The sequence below is a fragment of the Panulirus ornatus genome, chromosome 34, assembly GCF_036320965.1.
Source record: "Panulirus ornatus isolate Po-2019 chromosome 34, ASM3632096v1, whole genome shotgun sequence".
In the NCBI taxonomy this organism is placed as follows: domain Eukaryota; kingdom Metazoa; phylum Arthropoda; class Malacostraca; order Decapoda; family Palinuridae; genus Panulirus; species Panulirus ornatus.
In genome coordinates this window covers 17,395,228-17,415,672 of record NC_092257.1, presented here as the reverse complement: position 1 = coordinate 17,415,672, position 20,445 = coordinate 17,395,228, and the positions used below count along the sequence as shown (strand labels likewise).

Sequence of the window (20,445 nt, the reverse complement as noted above, 5' to 3'; positions counted from 1 at the left end):
ACTTTTTAGGGTTTGACTCTGCCAAGTCCTTTGAAAGACCTGAAAATCGGGAATGAAAAAGGTTTATGAGCTCATTGCATAAAGGTACCTTCGTATCAGTTCTTCATTTTCGGCGGCCTCAAAATGAAGGCACGACGCAAAGCCATGATTTAATGGAAGAAGAGGAAGAAGAAGAAGAAGAAGAAGAAGAAGAAGAAGAAGAAGAAGAAGAAGAAGAAGAAACTTGGTGAAGGCAGTGGTTATAGAGGTGATACCACGATCAGTAATGTTGTTAATATGTTGTATGTGCGTGTGGGAAGGAGGATGTACTCCCGGCGGGGGGTTCCTAAGCTCCCGGATCAGTATCTCGTCCCGTCGTGTCTATATAGACCCAGGAACCCATGTTCCCCGCACCTCACCGGTGACCCTGCGACTCCTGTCGCTGCCTTCGAAACATCGGAGGAACACTTAGATATTGTCTACAGGGAGGACACCTTCTTGCCCATGTTGTCAGTGTGTTCAGTGGCGGGGTAAGGCAGCTGCACACGACACGATAACGATTTTCACACTTTCGATGCTACGGAATATGACATTTAGGACGAAGAAATCCGAGATCATACCGACCTCTTGAAGTCAATAGGTGATCATTGTGAGACCTTTCGTTCGCTGGCGTAAAGATCGTTTTTGTTCTCTGTGTAACTGAGTCGCTGGGGGTGTCAGTGCTGGTGTCGCTACACTGTTGTGTCGGAGTATGTGTGTCCAGGGTGGGTGGGTGGGAGGTCCCCTTGTAAACACCGTCGCAACTTCTTGCGTCGTATGATGTGGACATCTTAGAGGATGAGGCGTAGGGAGGCAGGTGGGGTGTGAGGCAAACACGGTGGACGACGGTGTGGGTGTCGAACGCGGTGGCCATAAACAGCAGGGGGACGAGAACCATACCGCCTCACCGCTGGCTGTGGTGGGACCCCTACTGGTGCTGACCCATTGTCACGCATCGTCCCGCTGGCTCACGTCACCCTACACCTCCACCATAGCCGTCCGCTTGAGTCATCTGTTTCTCTAGATGAGTCAACATTCGGCTCTGGTAAGTCCCCCCAGCATACGTCCATGAAGGCCTCCAACACCGCACATCAGACAGATTCGAGAGGTTTCCTGCTGAAAACTAGTCAGTATTGTTTACTGTGTGGCGAGCCTGTCTCCTTGGGAGCTGACCGACTCTTGACCATCGGCCGCTGGGATGGTAACTCCCTGCCTACCACCACCATCACCACCAGTGCTACTCTGCCCTAGGGCAACAGTGTGCTATCCAGCACCAATAATGATGGTGAAAATCATATCATAATCGCCTGGAAATGCGCCATCAGGTGAGGGGAAAAAAAGGTAACAGGAAGTTTCCATGTACGGCAGTTGGAGGAGGCGTTGCACTGTGGATACAATTGCTGACTTCCTGATGTGTAGCCACAGGTGGAAGCCACCACCACCAAGGCCCCGAGGAGGTGCTCACGCTCACCCATCGTGACGCCCTTCCATCTGGAGCTGGTGCCAGTCTTCTTCTATCAACATTACCTATGGGGGACGCCCATAGAGTCCTGCCTGCTCGTCTTGGAGGGTCTCGCACCATCTAGCTCTGACGGAACATGGTAATGAAAGAGTGGAAAGTTGCACACATACAGTGACCATCTTTGTCGCACTGTTCCTAGTGGCAGAACAGTGTGGTTGTGTGAGCGTGGACGGAAGTGTTACTGTTGTGTCACAGATGTGCGTGTTGAGTGAGTGTGTGTGTGTGCGTGTGTGTGTGTGTGTGTGTGTGTGTGTGTGTGTGTGTGTGTGAGTGTGGGTGTGGTGTTACATAGTCATTGTAACGCTACGTAGTAGTTCAAGTAACGGTCTCCGTGATTATGGCCTTCTCACACGTAACATTATCGTTGATGACAATATGAGGATAAAAAACTATAATAATGATGATGATATTAAAAGACAACCTTACAGTGCGTGTCGCGAGGGCTGGCTGTGGTTTCAGCGTGCGAGATGACAGCGTGAGGCAACCTATGAATGGTTTACCTCCTGTTGGGGTGGCTGGGGGTGTGGGATTGTATTCCGCTCCGGGGGAGTTTGGGAGTGGGGAGGGAGGAGAGATCACGGCCCCTCTGAAGGGGTGTGTGATGCTGAAAATATTCTGATGGCGAAAGAGCAGAGTCTGGATGGTTTTTGGAAGGGGAGGCAAGTGGAAGCCCTCTGGCAAACCCTCTTCCCCCCTCGTACAACTGTCGCTGCTACACGTAGACTCGACCCCCACCCCTCCTCGAAGCTGCAGTGTCATTTATATCATATGGATGAGACGAGTGAGTTACGCGTCCCAGCCTGATGTAGGCGTGTTGACCCCACTACTGACGGGGTTCACAACTGGTCTGGCGGGACGGGCGAGATACGATCGCCATCCCGCCCGACTTTCCCATCGTGTCTGGGCCGATAGCCTGCCCTGGTATGGGTGGCTGTTTGGTGCAGTAGCTAAGATGTACGGTGTAGGGCAGTGATAACTATGGTGTTCCTTGACTCACGCCCTGGCCTGGGGTATATTTGGATGACTGGTGTCAATATTTCCGGTTATTGGGAACACGTTGAGAGGTCGCGTAATTTGCATATGCGTACGTCGGCGTGGTTTGCCTTGGTGCTAGATGTTCACCTGTCATCACGCATTGCGATAGCACTCACCGTAACCGCTTGGCGTCGACGGTGTGACCTTTGGGCATGATGTTCTGACCTTTGATATGACCGCAAGTGGTGGGACCCTCATACCCAAAGGTCATACCGTCGTGGTCAAGGATCAGTTGTCTATGTGGTTTAGTGTCCCAGTCACCGCTGATGGTACTCCTTGTGGCCGGGTGAGGGAGTCGTCTAGTATGACTGTCGTGCCGTCGTCATCAGTGGTGCCCGTGGTGTGGTGGCGATGCAGGGCTTTGAAGTGAAGTGGTGAGGCGCAGGTTTTGGTGCAGTAGCTTGGTGACTGTGGTGAGGAGGGGGCTGATCGAGATGTGGCGTTGGTCAGCTTCATATACCAATGACCGTGCCACAATCACTAATCCTTCCACCACCACTGCTTCCACCCTTACCACCAAGACCGTATTCTTATCAGCGCCACAGCATCCTCATCTTACGACATTACGATACGGAGAGTTGCAGAGCATCCGTTCCCCAGCGACCATCCGTCTGGTCCGTTGATAATGTCATTCAGAGGCCGGGATGATAAACACATGATGATACGGACTTGACAGCCACTTGCAGCATGAGGGTGACCCTTACACATACTGGGTGTCAGACGAAGCTACAAGTCCCTCACCAGAGGAAGTGACGCAAGGGTACACCACCATACACCAGACGTGGACCCTTGTAGATGCTAATGGCCTGCGTTCGATGGTGTAGCCTTGAGGGTGTAACTGCTGGTGATGTCGACGCGATGGATTACACCTGATGGTGTGATGGTGTAGGCGTAATGATGCAGCCTAGATGGTATGGCCCCGGGGTTGCAGCCCTTGATGGCAGGGTGGTGTAGCCCTGAACTAAAGAAACAAAATTTTGTAACATGGGAGACACAATACCTGCTTAATGAACAGATGACTGGATGAACGGACCATTGTGAACATGAGGACATGTCTGAGCACGTACGAATAACTTCTTGAATCGAAGTTAAGCTGAGTCGGGCCCTCTGCGCCGTCGTCTGATCGCTCCTGCAGAGACTTACCACTCCTTCCCTCACCACCACATCATCCTTACTTCCAGCAGGTTCCTCCCTCCCTCCCAGTCTTTTACACATCACCACCACACATCCTCCCTGGCCATCACGCTTTCCCAGATCATCATAACGCTATTCCACCCTGGCCACCACACCATCCATGTGCACCACCATTTCCTCCCTCCCTGGCCTCTACACCCTCTCTGTGCACCACTATATCCTCCCTCCCTGGTCACCACACTATGAACGGCTGATTGCATTGACCATTCGTTCCAAGCATTCGCCCCACCATTTTCCTCCTCCATACCTCCCATATTGCCGGCACAGCCTCACAGCCTTCCCGTTCAACAATGGAAGATTTTCCCGAAAATATTTTATCTCAACAGCCAACAATTTCCATTCTGTTGAGAGAAAGGATGAAGTATTGGCATCTGTGTTCATGGGGGTTAGTCATCGTAAGACTGGCAGTTGTCCCACCGTGTCTACAAAGGAGTGAACGAACAGAGAGGAACGCCTTGTTATAGATACAAGGTAGTGTCAACTGGTCCAGTGAGAGTAAAGGATCCTTCCTCAGGTAAGGCAAAGACGTTGCCACAATGTGTCGGATGCAGCAGTTGGCACCAGCGTCGAATGTAGGGATGATGGTGGTACGTCGAGTGTAGGGATGATGGTGGTACGTCGAGTGTAGGGATGATGGTGGCACGTCGAGTGTAGGGATGATGACGGGTTCGTGGTGGTAGTAGCCAGTAGCAAGGGAAAACACTGCAGGTAAACAGCATCCAGCCTTTCCAGGGTTTACGGTTGGCAGGCACGTACATTCCAGAGTACTGGAATATGACGCAAGACTCGACGCCTTGGACTTTCTGAAAATGTATGTAATTTGTTATTTCTTTACGAAATCCTCCTCACATCGGTGTGTTAATATTGTTACCCGTTCGTGATGGAGCATCACGTACGGTGAGGCGGACCACAGAGCCAGAACCTGACCCATTATGTCCGCGTTGGGTAACAGCGTCTCCGTCATGTCTCGTTATCCACCTCCTCCCGCTTGGAATCTATTCATTAGATTTCACGGATGTTCGTCAAATACGTTTAGTTACGATGGTCTGATTTATCTATGGCATCTCTCAAGTACTGATGGTTTACTAGGGGGCATTTCTTACGAGCGGCGTGAGGATGTCTCCCTCATAAAACTGCTGAATTAATGGCGACGTAAATTTGTCTTATAACTTGTGTGTGTGTGTGTTTGTAATGAGTTCACGTTGGCCAAGCAACACAGCGTGTGAGCTGACCAAAGACGTGAGTAACGGACGGCGAGATAACGTGGGAAGTGGAGAGTGATGTGGGTGGGAGTGTCGAGCTGCTGGTGGGAGAGGCACCGTGGGAGTGTCCTGACCTCCCACTCCTTTTTCTCAGCGGCCGTCCCACCTACGGATGACACTCCCGCTTCACCCCCGGATAACACGGCTCTCACGCCCGCGGACGACGTTCACGGATGGTGACTTAATTCAACTCGTATGACGTAGTCAACAAGGCACCCCCCCCTCCAGGAGTCGTTTTACGTCCTGCGGGGCCCATATCACGTCCCATGAGGCCCGCGTCACGTCCCGCGGAGGCCGCGTCACGTCCTGCAGGGGACACGTCCTACTGCAGAAGATAGCCTGTACAGTTGTTTTCAGAGGGACATTTCCTCCTCAAAATGTTGTTGTTTGTGTTGGATAACACAAGATACAGTCAGGGATATTTTGGACTGCGTGATGTGTTAAGGACTAGAGGTGGACTCCAGTACATATGCAACCTTTCTTGCGTACCGCGTCTAGGATTTGTATGTGAATAATTTCTCTTTGATTTCCAGGTCATATCACGAGAAACCATGAAATATGACAATGGTTATGATGAATGGACTTTAGGTAGAACTAAGGTATAAGATGTGATGCCTCACAGTGTGTGTGTGTGAGTGTGGCAGAGATGGAGCTGCTGTGTGGTGTGGCCAAGCCCCAGCGTCGGTCTGGCTGGGGGTCGGGCTGGGGCAGGGCCAGCACTGGCAAGGGCGACACAGCCAAGGGTGATCTGACCCGGGGCTGGGGAGGCATCAGACGCTCGGCCACTATGCCTGCGTCAGGAGGCTTCCTCCACAAGTCTTCGCGCTCCTCGCCACAGGCCTACCGGCGCCACCTGCTGCCCTCTACCCTCCCCTCCGTCAGCCGCCCCCAGCGTGCCACTCGCGACCCTTACAGCGAGCCGCTGTGCCCGTCCGTCACGCTGGCCCCGGCCGGAGAGGATGTGGTGCCGTCTGACGACGATGAGCCCGGCGAGCTTCGCCGCTCACAGACACTGCCTGTCGGAGCGATACGAAAACCCCCTCCCTGCTTGAGGAGCCCTGCGACTTCCCTTAAACGCGAGGGTTCTCCCCGGCATCGGGCAACCCTTGGCCGTGACACCATAAAAAAGGGCAGCAGCACTTCGAAAGACGGGCTCTCGATGCGAGAGCCAAGTGCAGTCTGCCAGGACGCAGCGAACAGAACGCAAGAAAACGATAAGGACGTTAGTGAGGTACCTGTTGATCCAACACTCGCCGTTGACTCCGTCGAGTCCAAACCACAGGCCAGTGCAGACGCCGGTGTCGCCGTTGGCAGTCCATTCAGGAGAACGCTGACATTGCCTCCGGGAGCAATATGCAGACGTTGTCCAGCCGTGAGAACGACGGAAAGACGAAAGATTTTGTTTGTACATTCGAAAACGTACCCAGACGAGGCAAAGAAAGACGGTGTGGATAAAGTGGACACAGCCGCTGGGGGTGAGGTGAGCGGCGGCAGTGGACAGGTGACGGCAGGGGGAAAGCGACACTCGACCACCTCCACAGTGTCGGGAGTATCCCGCCTCACCTCCACTACCACGACAGACGAGGGCGTGTGTGTGTACAGCGAGGAGGGCAGCGTCACGTCCTCCTCGGTGTACGGCAGCGTGCGTGGCGGCACGTGGAGCGGCAGCAGTGTGGACGAGGGCATCAGCGTATACAGCGCCCCTTCCCTGGCCTCCTCCGCCGACCTCAGCTCGGCCGCAAGTCTCTACGAGCGGTCAGGCGCACGGCCCAAGCTCCGCACTCCACAGCCGCCGCAGGGCGGCATACTTGAGATAAAAGAAGGACAAGAAGAGGAGAGTGAGAAGTGCCTGCGGTGCCAGCGTGAGGCTGCGGGGGTTAGTAGCGCACCCCTGCGGCGCGCCCGCAGCCTCCGCACGCCGCGCCACCTCCCTGTCACGCCCACGCTCCTCAAGCTCCTGCACCTGGTGAGTGTTACATGACGTGTTCCTCTACAGTACTGACACTTCCCTGCTCCTGCGCCGGGTGAGTGTTACCTGTTCCGCCACTGCTCTCACATTTACCACTGCTTAACCATAGTGGTGTCTCTTGATCTGTCATTTACATTATCTTTGTTGTTTTGTAATTGAAGGTGCAACTGTTATTTTATGTATACAATTTGGTATATATATATATATATATATATATATATATATATATATATATATATATATATATATATATATATATATATATATATATATATATAGTGATATTTTACACACACACACACACACACACACACACACACACACACACACACACACACACACACACACACACACACACACACACACACCTGAACCTCTTCGCAATGATCCAGAGGCTCCAGCAGCTTTAAAGCTGCGTTGCCTTCAGCAGCAGGGACAGGATGGACCCCTTTGACGCCAGAAGTTCTTTGACGAGAATATACTCTTTTTCTTAAGCTGACGATGATACAGCCTTGCCAGAGGTGGCTTTCCACCCGCAGTGTATTATTCAGGGTCCTCATGAGTGTGGACTCGGGTGTCGGCACAAGTACCAGTGGTCGATGCCTCTCTGTACAAGATGCAAGAGTTTCAAGATCCATCACATGACGGTTTCTATTTTCTTCTTCTTCCATTTCGACACCTGAATCCCTTCCAGCTATGTCCATATCAGCTGAGGTAGCGTCTTCATGGAGACTTCTTATTCAGGGGGGGAAACCCTGTAGAGTCATGTGGTAACGAGTGTGATGTGTTCCTGTAACATTAACAAGTGGGAGGCGAGAGTAGCCTTCTTCTGGTTGGTCGCCGTCAGGAGGCTGTGTGGTCTTACCCCTGGTGTGTGGGAGTCGAGGTCTGCTTCACAGAGGGTCGGAGCGGCCTACTGCATGTTGCAGTGCTCTTTCTCTCTCCCAGTTCACAGGCAGTACAATTTTACCTTTAAGTTCATCACCACCTACCGCACACACACACACACACACACACACACACACACACACACACACACACACACACACACAATAAACAAGTTTTGGTCACAGCACCTGGGGCTGTAGAGTGAGAAACTAAGATGACTCTCAGAAATAGTGTTTTAAAGGTGACGTGCTGTAAGAGTTATGGTAGGTCAGGATGGCGTGGAGGCTGTGAATGGTGACTTGATCGTTGTAATGTATCCAGTACCAGCTGTGCTGCCACACCCAGCCTGGGCCCTGCCTGGGTTGTGGGTGTAGAAGACCTCCCCAAAGACTTCACCGGGTCTAAACCACGACCAGATATTTTACATTGTCACACATCTTCCATGTTGACAGGTGACAGGTATTTCATGAATGTAGGAAATGGTCAGTCAGTCAAATTGACAGGTGACAGGTGTATCTTGAACTTAGGAAACTGTCACAGTCAGTCATGTTGACAGATGGCTAGTATACCATGAACCTAGGAAACTGTTAGTCAATCAAGTTGACAGGTGACAGGTGTATCATGAACCTAGGAAACGGTCAGTCAGTCAAGTTGACAGATGGTAGACGTTTCAAGAACACAGGAAGCTGTCCGTCAGTCATGCGTCGCATCACATGAACGCAAATCTTCAAGATCAACTCAGGCCCTTGTTGAATGGGGTTAGGGGGATCATCATGGCATTGATGGTCTGTGTAGTGACTGACAGGCTGGCCAAAGAGAGGCTGTTGCATGTGAATGAGCCAAGAGAGGCAGCAGGTGGGATGTCTGATTATTTGCTGAAGGCGAGTGTGAAACTTTGTTGAGGCTCTAGGGGGAAGGGGGGGGGGATTACATGTGTGGGAAGAAGTTGGTGAAAGGGAGTTAGTTTAGAGAAGAGGCTTGTGTGAAGAGGTGCCAGGAAGGATTGAGTGATGAGTGGCGTAAGGTGAGACCAGATGAAACACTGGAAGCCGGAGAGGAGTGAAAGGCTTTCAGGAAAGCGTTGCTTTATGTGTGCGAGTAAAGTATATGTTATGCGAAAAGTTTGCTGCGGACGTATCAGAAAGGATAATAAGTGGTGGGATGAAAAAGTTAAGTTGCTAGTGATAGAGAAAAGAGAGTTGTATGGAAATATGTGCAAAGAAGTAGTGCGAGTGAGTAGGTGGTGTACAAGTGAAATTGCCAGGGGGTGAAGAGGAAGTTGCCGGAGCTTAGAAAAGGGGTAGATGGGAAATGGGGTGAGAGAGTATCAGCAAACTTTAGGGAGATTAAGAAAATGTTTTAGGTGGTGAACAGTGTGAGGAGAACAAAGAACAGATGAGAACATCATTGAGAGAAGCATAGGGTAAAGTGATGACAAGCAGAGAAGAGATGATGTGAGTATTTTGAAGGACTGCCACTTTGTCATCGAACACATTCATCAGTCCTTCAAAATTCTCAGTCCATTTCCTCTTTACTTCTGTGCCTGTTACGCTCCCTCATCTGTTCCCCGCACTGATGCTCCCATTTCTTCCCCTGTTCTCATCATAGTATTCATCTCCTTCCCAAGCATTTCCTAATTTTCCTGAAGTTTGCTGATACGCTCTCACCCCATTTCTCATCTGTCCTCTTTTTCAGCCCTTGCACCTACCTCTCGACCTCTTGAAACATACTACTATGTATCTCCCAATCACTCATGTTCCTTCCTTGTGAGTATCGCTTATGAACCTCTCTTTCCTCTTTCACCAGCAAGTTAACTTCCTTATCTCACCACTCAGTACCCTTTCTCTCTCAGTCGTCCATACCCGATCTTCTGCCTAACACACACACTTCACCAGTAAGCATTGCTTCCCAAATGCCTTCCATTTCTCGCCCACTCCCTCAGATTCGTGTACTCTAACCTTATGCTCCTCTTCGCCCACTTTCTCATGGTATCACTGCACACAAGCCACTTTTTCAAACTCAATAACATTCAACACCTTCCCACACACATGTCATTCTCACTCTCCCTAAAGCCACGATAATTTTTTTTTTTTAATTCTCGCTTATTCCAAGGTGTGGTCTGGCAACCCACCACCGCCCCTTTCAGCTCATTCACATTCAAGAGTCTCTCTATATCCCCGTCCACTGATGCACACTCCAGTCATTCCCCTGACTCCTAACTCCAGTCACCCACTTATGATTATGTTTACACATATTTTTTTTTGAACCAGGTATTTCCCGTTCACCGTTTTCTCTCTCACCACACTACTGGATAAGCTGTTCGCTATCTTTGTCGTGGATGGCTGGAGTGTGGTGGATGGCTGGAGTGTGGTGGATGGCTCAGTGTGAGCATGAGTGCGTCATGGTAATGTCAAGGTCCAAGCAGGAGTTTCTGACCTTTCTCCAGTGGTTACTGCAGCCCCACCTGTACACTGGTCACACACACTGGAAAGAATGTAAGCACATAAAACTGGCATATTTGCGACCTGATCATATATATATATATATATATATATATATATATATATAGAGAGAGAGAGAGAGAGAGAGAGAGAGAGAGAGAGAGAGAGAGAGAGAGAGAGAGAGAGAGAGAGAGAGAGAGAGAGAGAGAGAGAGTGTTATATTAACAGCAATGTCTGTAACCTCTGTAATGTGAGATCGTTACAGGGAATGATTTACTCATTGTCTCTATAGCTTCATCCACTGGCCACTGTTTCCATGGCCTCACGCGTGACGCGCATGTTACTGTGGTACGATCACATTATCAGTCGTGTGCTGCAGTGACGGACCACATTGCTTGTATATGTGTAACGATTCGCTAGGCCAAGGTCAGCACAGTCTAATCGATCATTGGTATCTGTATTTTGCTGTTGTGTGTTACGTCACCTGTTAAAGCTGGTCATATTCCAATTGTTTCTCTCAGTTTAACGTAGAGAAGCCAAGTGCATCACTCGCGGTTGAAAATAAGTGGGCGTCGTAGTGAGGTCGTCGATAGGTGTCCCCACACATGTGCACCTGGCAGGGACCTAACACTTACGGTAACCCAAGGGTTGACCTGTGCTAGTAATGGCACCCAGAGAGAACGGGTTCCCATGGGCATATAACCCATGTCAGGCTTGACCTAGCGAAACGACGCATATTCACGTAATTTGTCGGTCATCGCATACGATTGATATTGTAACCATTCGATGTAGTCTACTTTTATTTTTTGCATGACAGAGACACTGAAATAAAGATATTTGATTACTTAAAGAAGGATTATGCAGTTTCCCAAAGTGCATTGTTAGCGAGCACTGTTTTCTAGTATAGTTACCCAAGTCATACATGGCTTAAAGAAAACGATCCTTATTCATGCTTCATAGAAAATGAAGACTTTACCTTGAGGCAGAACTTAGCTAAAGAAAGGGGACACGTATTGTCATAAAATGTACCATTTTTGTCACTATATTTTTTCACTGAATATTGATTATTTTTGGTGTTTGTCTCTCTTTGACCATTGGCACATTGTTTTCAAACAATGAGTGTTTTATATAGGACAAACACTTTCATTAGACGGCGAAAAAAGTACCGTGCATATTTAAAGTATAGAATCATCAAATACGAAATTATTACAACGGATTTCTATACTTTGCTCCAAATCCGTGTTCGTCTGTTTTTGCGGTGTTCGTATCAATCCAAAGTATGTTAAGATATATGGTATTAGAAATCTGATTTCAGTTTGAAATTATACTTTTACCGTCTATTGTGAGGAGGTTCGTTTTTAAGCCTTATCTTCAGAGCGGTGCCCATACATTGCCGGCGCGCGGGCAACAATAAACAAATTGACGTTTAGAAAATAACGCTCAGCGTAAGACTTTCCTCAGCCGCCTGGTGGAAAGTTAGGTGAGGCTTTCATAGTTTCTGTCGATATATAGACAAAATTTTTCACCTCCTCTTACATTATTCAATCTCCGTTTTCCTTGATGTTCGTGACCATCCCCTCAATTATCTTTGGTTTGTTGGTGTTTGATGACTTCAGTTGTATTTCTTGGTATTATCACCGGCCCAATAAAACTCAGTAATATTCCACAGACCGATTCGTGACCACACGAAGGGTTATTACCGCGTTTTCTTTATCGCTTTGGATCATGACCGACTCAATGAAATCATTTGGTAAATTTGGTTCTGTTTGTATGAGAATGATCGCAGACGACTTAAAACAAGATGGCTCTTTGTATATTGAAGACTGTGTGTGTGTGTGTTAGTGTGTTTGCCAGAGACTAACACACACACACACACACACACACACACACACACACCGGAAAAGATCTTATCTGATTAATTGTATTTTGGTGTTTCCTGTTTGTGTGTCCGTTGTTTACAGAGCCGATCAAGCTTCGCTCGTGGTTCCCAGGGCTGGTACAGCCCACGGTTTAACTTTTCACAGTGACATACGCTTGTTTTTCTGTGGGATTTTCCACGAAAACTTGCTTTTTGTTTCTCTTTAATAGCGACATGTGGTGGTGGTGGTGGTTCTTGCATGTATCGTATGTTTTCGTTACGACAACGAGTGTGGAGACCTACTACCCCTGGCCATACCCCTGGGAGTGTGGAGTCCTGCCTCCCTGCTACCTCACTCGTGTCACACTCCACACCCTCCTCACCCTTCACCTGACCTCCGTTGTTGCCGCTCCCTTCCGCGCCTGGATAGTGTCAACCCCCCCTCCCCCCTCCCAACTGACCTCCGCGCTGCCCTTCCTTACCTTTCCCCCCCTCCCCCCACCTCATATTCTGCTCCTCCCACCACCTCCACACAGCACTCCCACCTCCCGCCCGCAGTACCTGACCCCCCCGCCTCTCCACCATGGTAATGGCATTCGCCATGCTCTTTCACAGTCAAGTTCCGGCTAAGTTAGGGTGACTATGTGGTAATAAGAGGGTGTTTTGATGCCCTCCACCCCTGCGGTGCGGTGATTATTCATGGTATTTCACAGTATGATATATTTTCACCGTGATTTTAAAAACAGGGAGTGACGCTTGTATGGTGCCCAAGGCTCCAGCATTAAGGGTGTTCAGCTTCCACGATCCTGGTGACGATGTATGGAGCTGTTCTAGCGACCAGCCGAGGCTGTTCCAGTGCCCGAGATGTGTCAGGCGCATCACAGCGCCAACCAGCTCACGAGAGAGAGAGAGAGAGAGAGAGAGAGAGAGAGAGAGAGAGAGAGAGAGAGAGAGAGAGAGAGAGAGAGAGAGAGATGGGGGGCTGAATACATATTTATTTTTGTTCAGTTTTTATTCATAGATAAGCGTCGGTATTTAGAAGGGTGACGGACACGGGTTTGCGGGATTGTACACCATTGGGGGACCTGGGTACGGCGCAGTCCTACCAATCTTCCAATCAGCGGTAGGGATCCCGTGAATAGTGATTAGCCTAAGTGGGGTCCACTCAGAGGGTTTCTGGTCCTAAAGGAATAAGCTGGTGGGGTCATGTGGTCCTTCTGGAGCGCCCTGCCCTGACCTGACCTGAATTAAGTATCATTATTGTTATTATTATTATTATTATTATCATTATTATTATTATTATTATTATTATTATTATTATTATCATTATTATTATTATTATTATTGATATTATTATTATTATTATTATTATTATTAGTAGTAGTAGTAGTAGTAGTAGTGGTGGTAGTAGTATAAGTAGTAGTAGTAGTAGTAGTAGTAGATGTTGTTGTAGTAGTAATAATAGTAGTAGTTGCTGTAGTAGTAGTAGCAGTAGTAGTAGTAGTGGTAATGGACATAGGCGGTATGGTTTTACAGTAGAGGGTGTACTGAAGGAAAGGGTTTTGGGCTGGAGAACTGAGCAGTTGTCCGGAAGACAGACCAAGGGTGTGTGTGTGTGCGGATAGGAAGTGTGCCACGTCCGCCGGACCGTGGAAGGATGCAGAAGGATACCAAGGCTGGATATCCTGCCACGTACCACGCCCGCCCACTTCAATAATAGTATTGGGACTAGATATGCTTATTGGTAATGATAATAATGATAATGATGTTGATTATTATGATAATAATGATGATAATTTACCTAGACTGTCAGTGACTGGTTATAAGAGAGTTTGAATTTATATATATATGTATCCAGCTGACGCAGCCTTACGTCACGATGAAGAGATGTGTAACCAATGATGATGTTGAACCTCTGATAACGTAACATGCTGATGGAGCAAGCAGAGCGTCACGACCTCGCTTTATAGCTGTCGACCGGCAGAGAAAATACAGATGTTTGTGGAGGAGAACGAACAGGGTCTTGACCGTCGCTCTCGGCCAAATGATGGCAGGGTCTTTGACCTCGGGGGCCAGAGAGGGTCTCCAGTTAGCTTATATCACTGGTGACCTGGCTGCCACCATCGACTTTTGTCTCTCTCTCTCTCCCCCTCGCTGGTCTTTTTTGTGAGTGTATATGACGTATTTCCCCAGTGGGAGGCAGTATTTCCTCAGGTGTCACAGTGTTGGACTAGGCAGCCACATGTGTATCCCCGTCAGGTGTCGTCTGCCCACAGTGTGTAGTAAGTCGTGTTAAATGAGGTAAATACTGGTAAATCAAGATCAGACGGACGGAGGTTGTTTTACAGACACCATTTGGTTTTGTTTTTTACAGTTCTTTTACAAAGTGACGTTTGCTCGACACCCTAATTTAAATCATTTACAGAACGTTAGTTGATAGGATGGTTAGAACGATTGGTGATCTGTAGCTTTCTGTCTACAGACAGGATGGAATTGGACAGAGGATTTTGAGGGACTCGGGGTAACAACGTAGTTTGTCTTATGACCACAAGTCGCTGTCTGCGAACGTGTGGTTCCTCCCTCGCCAGGGAAGTTAACCTGGGTTCCTCCCTCGCCAGGGAAGTTCACCTGGGGTCCTGGTGCCTCCCTGGAAAGCTCTACCTGTCTGTGAACTGGGGAGACGAAGGCGACGGTGCCTCCTGTGGAGGGCGGGAGTTGGGAGGAGGGTGGATGGCTGGGGAGCATTGATTGGAACATTCCTGCCTCATGATAAATGGGCCGATATTGGACCTTGGCGGCGGCGGTGGTGGTTCCAGTGCCCTCATCCGGGGTCGACCTCGAAAATAGATACACGTCTCCTCCTGCCGCTGCCCCAGCAGCGACCTTACCCACCCGCGTCTTGTCCCTCCTTCCAGCAGGGCAGTGGGGCCGCGCAGCATCTGGTCCTGCCCAAGATATACTAACAAAAGAGGACGTAATTCTCACGTTCCTTGGGAACCCCAGGGCAGTTGTGTTTAACATAGCAGCCAACAAGTGCTTTTTTATTGATCGACTGTTTGAATCACTGCAATCAGTGCGGCTGGACTTGTGTGAGAGTTGTAAACCAATGATTATATTCAGTTTAGCAGTTTTGTGCTTAATTGGTTTTATTGAACGAGTGCTTGCTGGTGCCCATCAGCTGGGCCGAAGTGTTTGGAGTTATTTACGTATTGTTGTTATGCTGTCATGTAAATAACTACATTGTCAGTCGCTGGCAGAGACCTCATTGTTGATATTTGAATAATAAAAGGTGAATTCGTGTACTGCAGTGTTGTAAAATGTGTTTGAGGGTAATGCTGTAGGGTGTGTGGGAAGGCAGCTGCAGCGTGAGAGTGTAGGACATACGGTTGGGCAGCGTGAGGGCTAATGGTGTGTGGGTAGGCAGCGTGAGGGTGTAGGGTATGTGGATGGGCAACGTGAGGGTGTAGGGTGAGGCTCCAATCCCCCAGCTGCATTGTACGTGTCTTGTAGTCGTGTTCACGTGGCGTCATGTTGACAGGGGAGTGGATGGTTGTGGTGTCGCCTTACAGTGTCCCAGCCGGACCTGCCCTCGCCCGTACCCTGCCCTCATTCACCACCACCTCCAACCTACATATCACACTCCCACACCACACTCTCCATCCCTACGCTGGCGGATACTGCATACACACGCACACATACACACACACACCCTACGCTACAACCCTGATCTCACATCGTCCGTGGCCCATAACCCTCCGTCTTTGGCCAAGCAAAGTAGACACAGTGCCTGATAACCCTCAAGATCCACATGAAAATATAATGACTCATCTCAAAGCAATAAAGATACAGTATAATGGTACAGAGTCTGGGAGACATGAATGCCGGTAGGTCACAGGTGGAGTATTCAGTAGGGATGGTATTTACTGTCTGGTATAACGGAGTGCAGAAGTGATAACAAACAGTGTAACAACACCAGGTACACAGTTAAGATAGAGATGTGAGTTGGTTGATCTTTACAGGACAATCCTCACTCTTATTATGCATGGAGCTAGATGGTACACGGAACCAAGAAATAAGTTATGTATCCTTAGTGTCAGCATAACTTTTGTGGAATACGTTTGTTGACTGTTAGCAAGAGATTGCCTGAAAATTGAGATGCGATGTTGGATGATAGATTGATGCGTCCAGACTCCACCGTCCACCACAAATATTGGCTCGGCTGACCTCGGGATGATCCCGGTGGAGTCGAGGTCCTAACTTTTCTCTCCCTCCCTCCACGTGAACACCTGACGCGAGTCCCTGGTCGCCTCAGAACCTTTTTCTGTATAACTACTCAAATGTCTTCCCTCTCAGGACCTTGAGGTCACAGACCTATTTCTGTCATATCCATCCGAGCGCATCCAACTCCTGTTCCATTCTCGGTTTACCAGGCTTATTCTTGTACACTATGAAGGCTCAGTGATCTTCCCCGTGTGGGTTTTACACTGACTGTCGCCAGCATCGGTATTGCTTCGCTGGCCCATTGTCTGCCTGACGGGGCCTGGCCCTAACCACCTGCCTGCCACCTGAGCTCGTGTCTCCCCTACGTCACCTCCTCGTAGAAGTGATCATGTCATCACCCCCCTTCCCCCAGCAGGACAATGCGTCTTGAATATATATTTTTCGTTGTGTTTTTTCTTCTTTTTTATTCGTCAGGATTCACGCGTGCATCGGCGGGTCTCACGGTCCCGTCGTCTTCCCTCCGCCGAGCCCAGTGTGGTGCTTTGTGTTTATTGTTGTTGGTGTGGGAAGCTGCTGGTGGTGGGGCCGAGTCCTAACCCCCCGTGGAAGTGTCCCCATGACTCGTCCGCACCTCCCACACTCTAGCTTCTCCTCCCCTCTCCTCTCCCTCCCTCTCCCATCCTTCACGTCACCGCTGCCTTCCCTCTTTTGCATTTGTGTATCGCACCGCTCCCTCCGCCGTCAGTGCGCTCCCCCCCCCCCCCTCTCTCTCGCAGCCCCCGTACATCCTCCCGTCTCTTGGCAACGCGCACCCGGCAGCTGTGCCCGTCTCTGGCCGTCTGGTGTAATTTTAAACTTGATGGTTCAACTCCCTAACAAGCCGAGTATGTATGGTGTCATAGTCCCCCTTACGACAACATTATCACCCCGTTTTTTTTTTTTCACCCCCGCTCTCTCTCTCTCTCTCTCTCTCTCTCTCTCTCTCTCTCTCTCTCTCTCTCTCTCTCTCTCTCTCTCTCTCTCTCTCTCTCTCTCTCTCTCCTTCCGTATCCCCCTTGCCTTCGTCAGGGTGTGCCCGCCTCGCCCCCTCAGGCCGTGTATGGCTGCTGCCTGGCCTCCTGGCGGGGGGTATGTTGGCACCGTGGGAAGGGGACTTCCCAAGTCACGGCGCTGGGTTCCCAGTATGTCTTGTGTGGCGGCGGGGGTTTGGCTAAGGTCACATTTCCTGCGGAGGGTAAGGTGGAGAGGTAGGTGACCCATGACGTCAGTCCCCGTGTCCTTTAACCTTGCCCTAGAACCAACGGTGACCAGTGGAGGGAGGGAGGAAGGGAGGGAGTGGCATCCGTTGTCGGAGGCATGTCTCCCTTGCTGACTGTGTTTGTCTTGGACGAAAATGTATTGATCCTTGTTAACACACAAGTTTTGTTGTTCGCTGTATAGTTTACTTATTTACATAGGCAAGTAGGTGCCTAAACATGGTACATATGTACTAGAGACGGGGCAACACGAGTGTAAAACTCTCCCCCCCCCTCCCGTAACCCACAAATAGCAATCACACACACACACACACACACACACACACACACACACACACACACACACACACACACACACACACACACACCAGAGCTGCTTCTAGGTTGCTTATTTAACTTTGAAGATTTACATAATGTCTCTCTTCTGGAGATAAGCGTCAGGGTGAGGTCCAAGACAGCCAGTCACCCCTCCCTCGCGCTAGGCCAGCCCAGTACAGTAAACACTCAAGGCATCAGCAAGCCACTCCTGGTGAGTAGATGTGATGCAGGCCAGCACCAGCAGATGCCTCTTGGCGCTGCCGTTTCCTTCCACCCGTGCACAGTACTGGCGATGGCGTCACCCGGCCGTCGAGCGGCCTCCATACACACACACACACACACACACACACACACACACACACACACACACACACACACACACACACACACACACGTCTGCCGCTCACGGCAGAGTGAACACTTGCGTCAACTCTCTGTCATTTGGAAAGATGTCAGCGTATTACTAACGATTTCGTAAGTAGTCACAACCTTAACAAAGCCCAATCAACCTCCTTAAATTAGCTGGAGGTGAGGTCGAGCAGAAGAGCGCAAAATCCGTATCAGTTTCCGTGTGGGGGCGCATCGCTCCAACAGACTATACCAGAGGCGGACTCTGCCTGCCTGATGATGAATTTGGGTTAGATCAACGTAGCTGCATCTGTGACGTTTCCCAGATCTGGCGTGATATAATGGCTCGTACCAGCGATCGTTATCGCACAGTCACTGGCGCCTCCCTCACTCACGTCCTGGCGGAGGAGCGTCCATCGCGGGAACCCCCTTCCCTTTAGGGTGCTAACTACTCTCTGGAGACACGTACCAGTGTTACCACAACTCGTACCTAAATATTTTCACATGTGGACCGTAAATATTGCCTTTTTAGCGCACTTAAATGTTTGCAGTGAGTGTGTGTGTGTGTGTGTGTGTGTGTGTGTGGGTGTGAGAGAAGCGACACTGGCGGGGCGTCCCATGAGACGGTGTTCGTGGGGTCCGTCTCCATTGCTAATGAGTGACCCTTTGGGGACAACTTACACACTTAAAGATCAAGTGAAAAGTCTCATACCTGTACTCAAGGACTATGCCTTAGTGTTCAAGGCCAGCAGCATCGTCTACTCAAGGCCAGCATCATCGTCGTGTTCAAGGCCAGCATTGTCGTGTTCAAGGCCAGTATTGTCGTGTTCAAGGCCAGCATCGTCGTGTTCAAGGGCAGCATCGTCTATTCAAGGCCAGCATCATCGTCGTGTTCAAGGCCAGCATCGTCGTGTTCAAGGCCAGCAGCATCGTCGTGTTCAAGGCCAGCATCGTCGTGGTGTTCAAGGCCAGCAGTATCGTCGTGTTCAAGGCCAGCATCATCGTCGTGTTGAAGGTCCGCACCGGCGGCGTACACAGGGGTTGCTCCATCATGCTGGAGAGGTCGGGGTTGGCCATGTAAGGTGTGCGTCGGACAGCCGATGTAAAGTGTTTCAGAACAACATTATGGGTTGCCTCACGGGGGTAGGAGGCTGCCGGCGGGAAAAACCGTGATCGATGCAAGGATTATACAGTGGTATAGAGAGGCGGGTGTTGGAGGCTCGGCCGGGGATCGGAGAGGGAGGCGCAGCTCATGTTTGTTGTTGCTGCCTCGTACACAGAAGCCATGACGTCCACCGTCGCTCGACTTTATTCCCGAAATCCCCGACACGTAGGAGGAGTGATGGAAGAGAGTGAGTCCACGAAACATCAAATACTGTTGTGAGGGGAATTTCCAAGAACGGGTAGGTATTTTTGCTTTTTTTTTTTTTTTTGGCTGGGGCGAAGGCCTGGGGATGGGTTAGCTGCGTCGCTGGGCCGCTGGGGTGTTGGTGGGGATGGTGGAGGAGCCTTAGTGTTTTTGTTGGTGGTTGGGGGGTGGGGTGCCATAGTGTTGGTGGGGATGATGGAGGAGCCTTAGTATTGGTGCGAGTGGTGGAGGAGCCTAAGTGTTGGTGCGGGTGGTGGAGGAGCCTCAGTGTTGGTGCGGGTGGTATTGCTGTGTTGGTGTGGTATGCCGGAAGGGGAGAGACGAGGGTCCAGGGGCCACACGCTTGGCACCCCGAAGTCCTGGCGGAGCTCCCACCCTCCACACGTCTGTGTCAGGCGCTCCATGGGAGGTACGACGGGAGGTGTAGCATTCCTCTCCTCTCCCTGCCAGTCTTGTTTGCCTCACGCCTCCCTGTGCTTCACCTGCAGCAAATCTATGAGAGGTTCGGGAGGGGGGTGCCCTTGTCTGTCCACCTCCTGCAGCTCGGGTTGCGACCAAACGTCTCTGGTGAGACCTTCTTTTGAAATATTTGTTGTCGGGTTAGACAAAGCATTTCACAGAGACCTTCCTTCGTTATACGTGCGACTTGCTAAACGGTTGGGCTGATGAGGTGCACACACACACACACACACACACACACACACATAACACACACACACACACACACACACACACACACACACACA

General features: G+C 50.0%; 1 protein-coding gene across 6 annotated transcripts in view; it reads left to right on the top strand.

Moving 5' to 3' along the window:
• pico (ras-associated and pleckstrin homology domains-containing protein pico) overlaps positions 1-20,445 on the top strand; it is a 308,846-nt gene that overhangs the window by 69,717 nt on the left and 218,684 nt on the right. For all 6 annotated transcript variants that reach the window (XM_071682653.1, XM_071682652.1, XM_071682654.1 and 3 more), the window contains exon 2: positions 5,565-6,997. In XM_071682653.1, coding sequence (XP_071538754.1) covers positions 5,678-6,997 — 1,320 coding nt within the window. In that variant the 5' untranslated portion in view covers positions 5,565-5,677. The remainder of the gene's footprint in view (positions 1-5,564; positions 6,998-20,445) is intronic.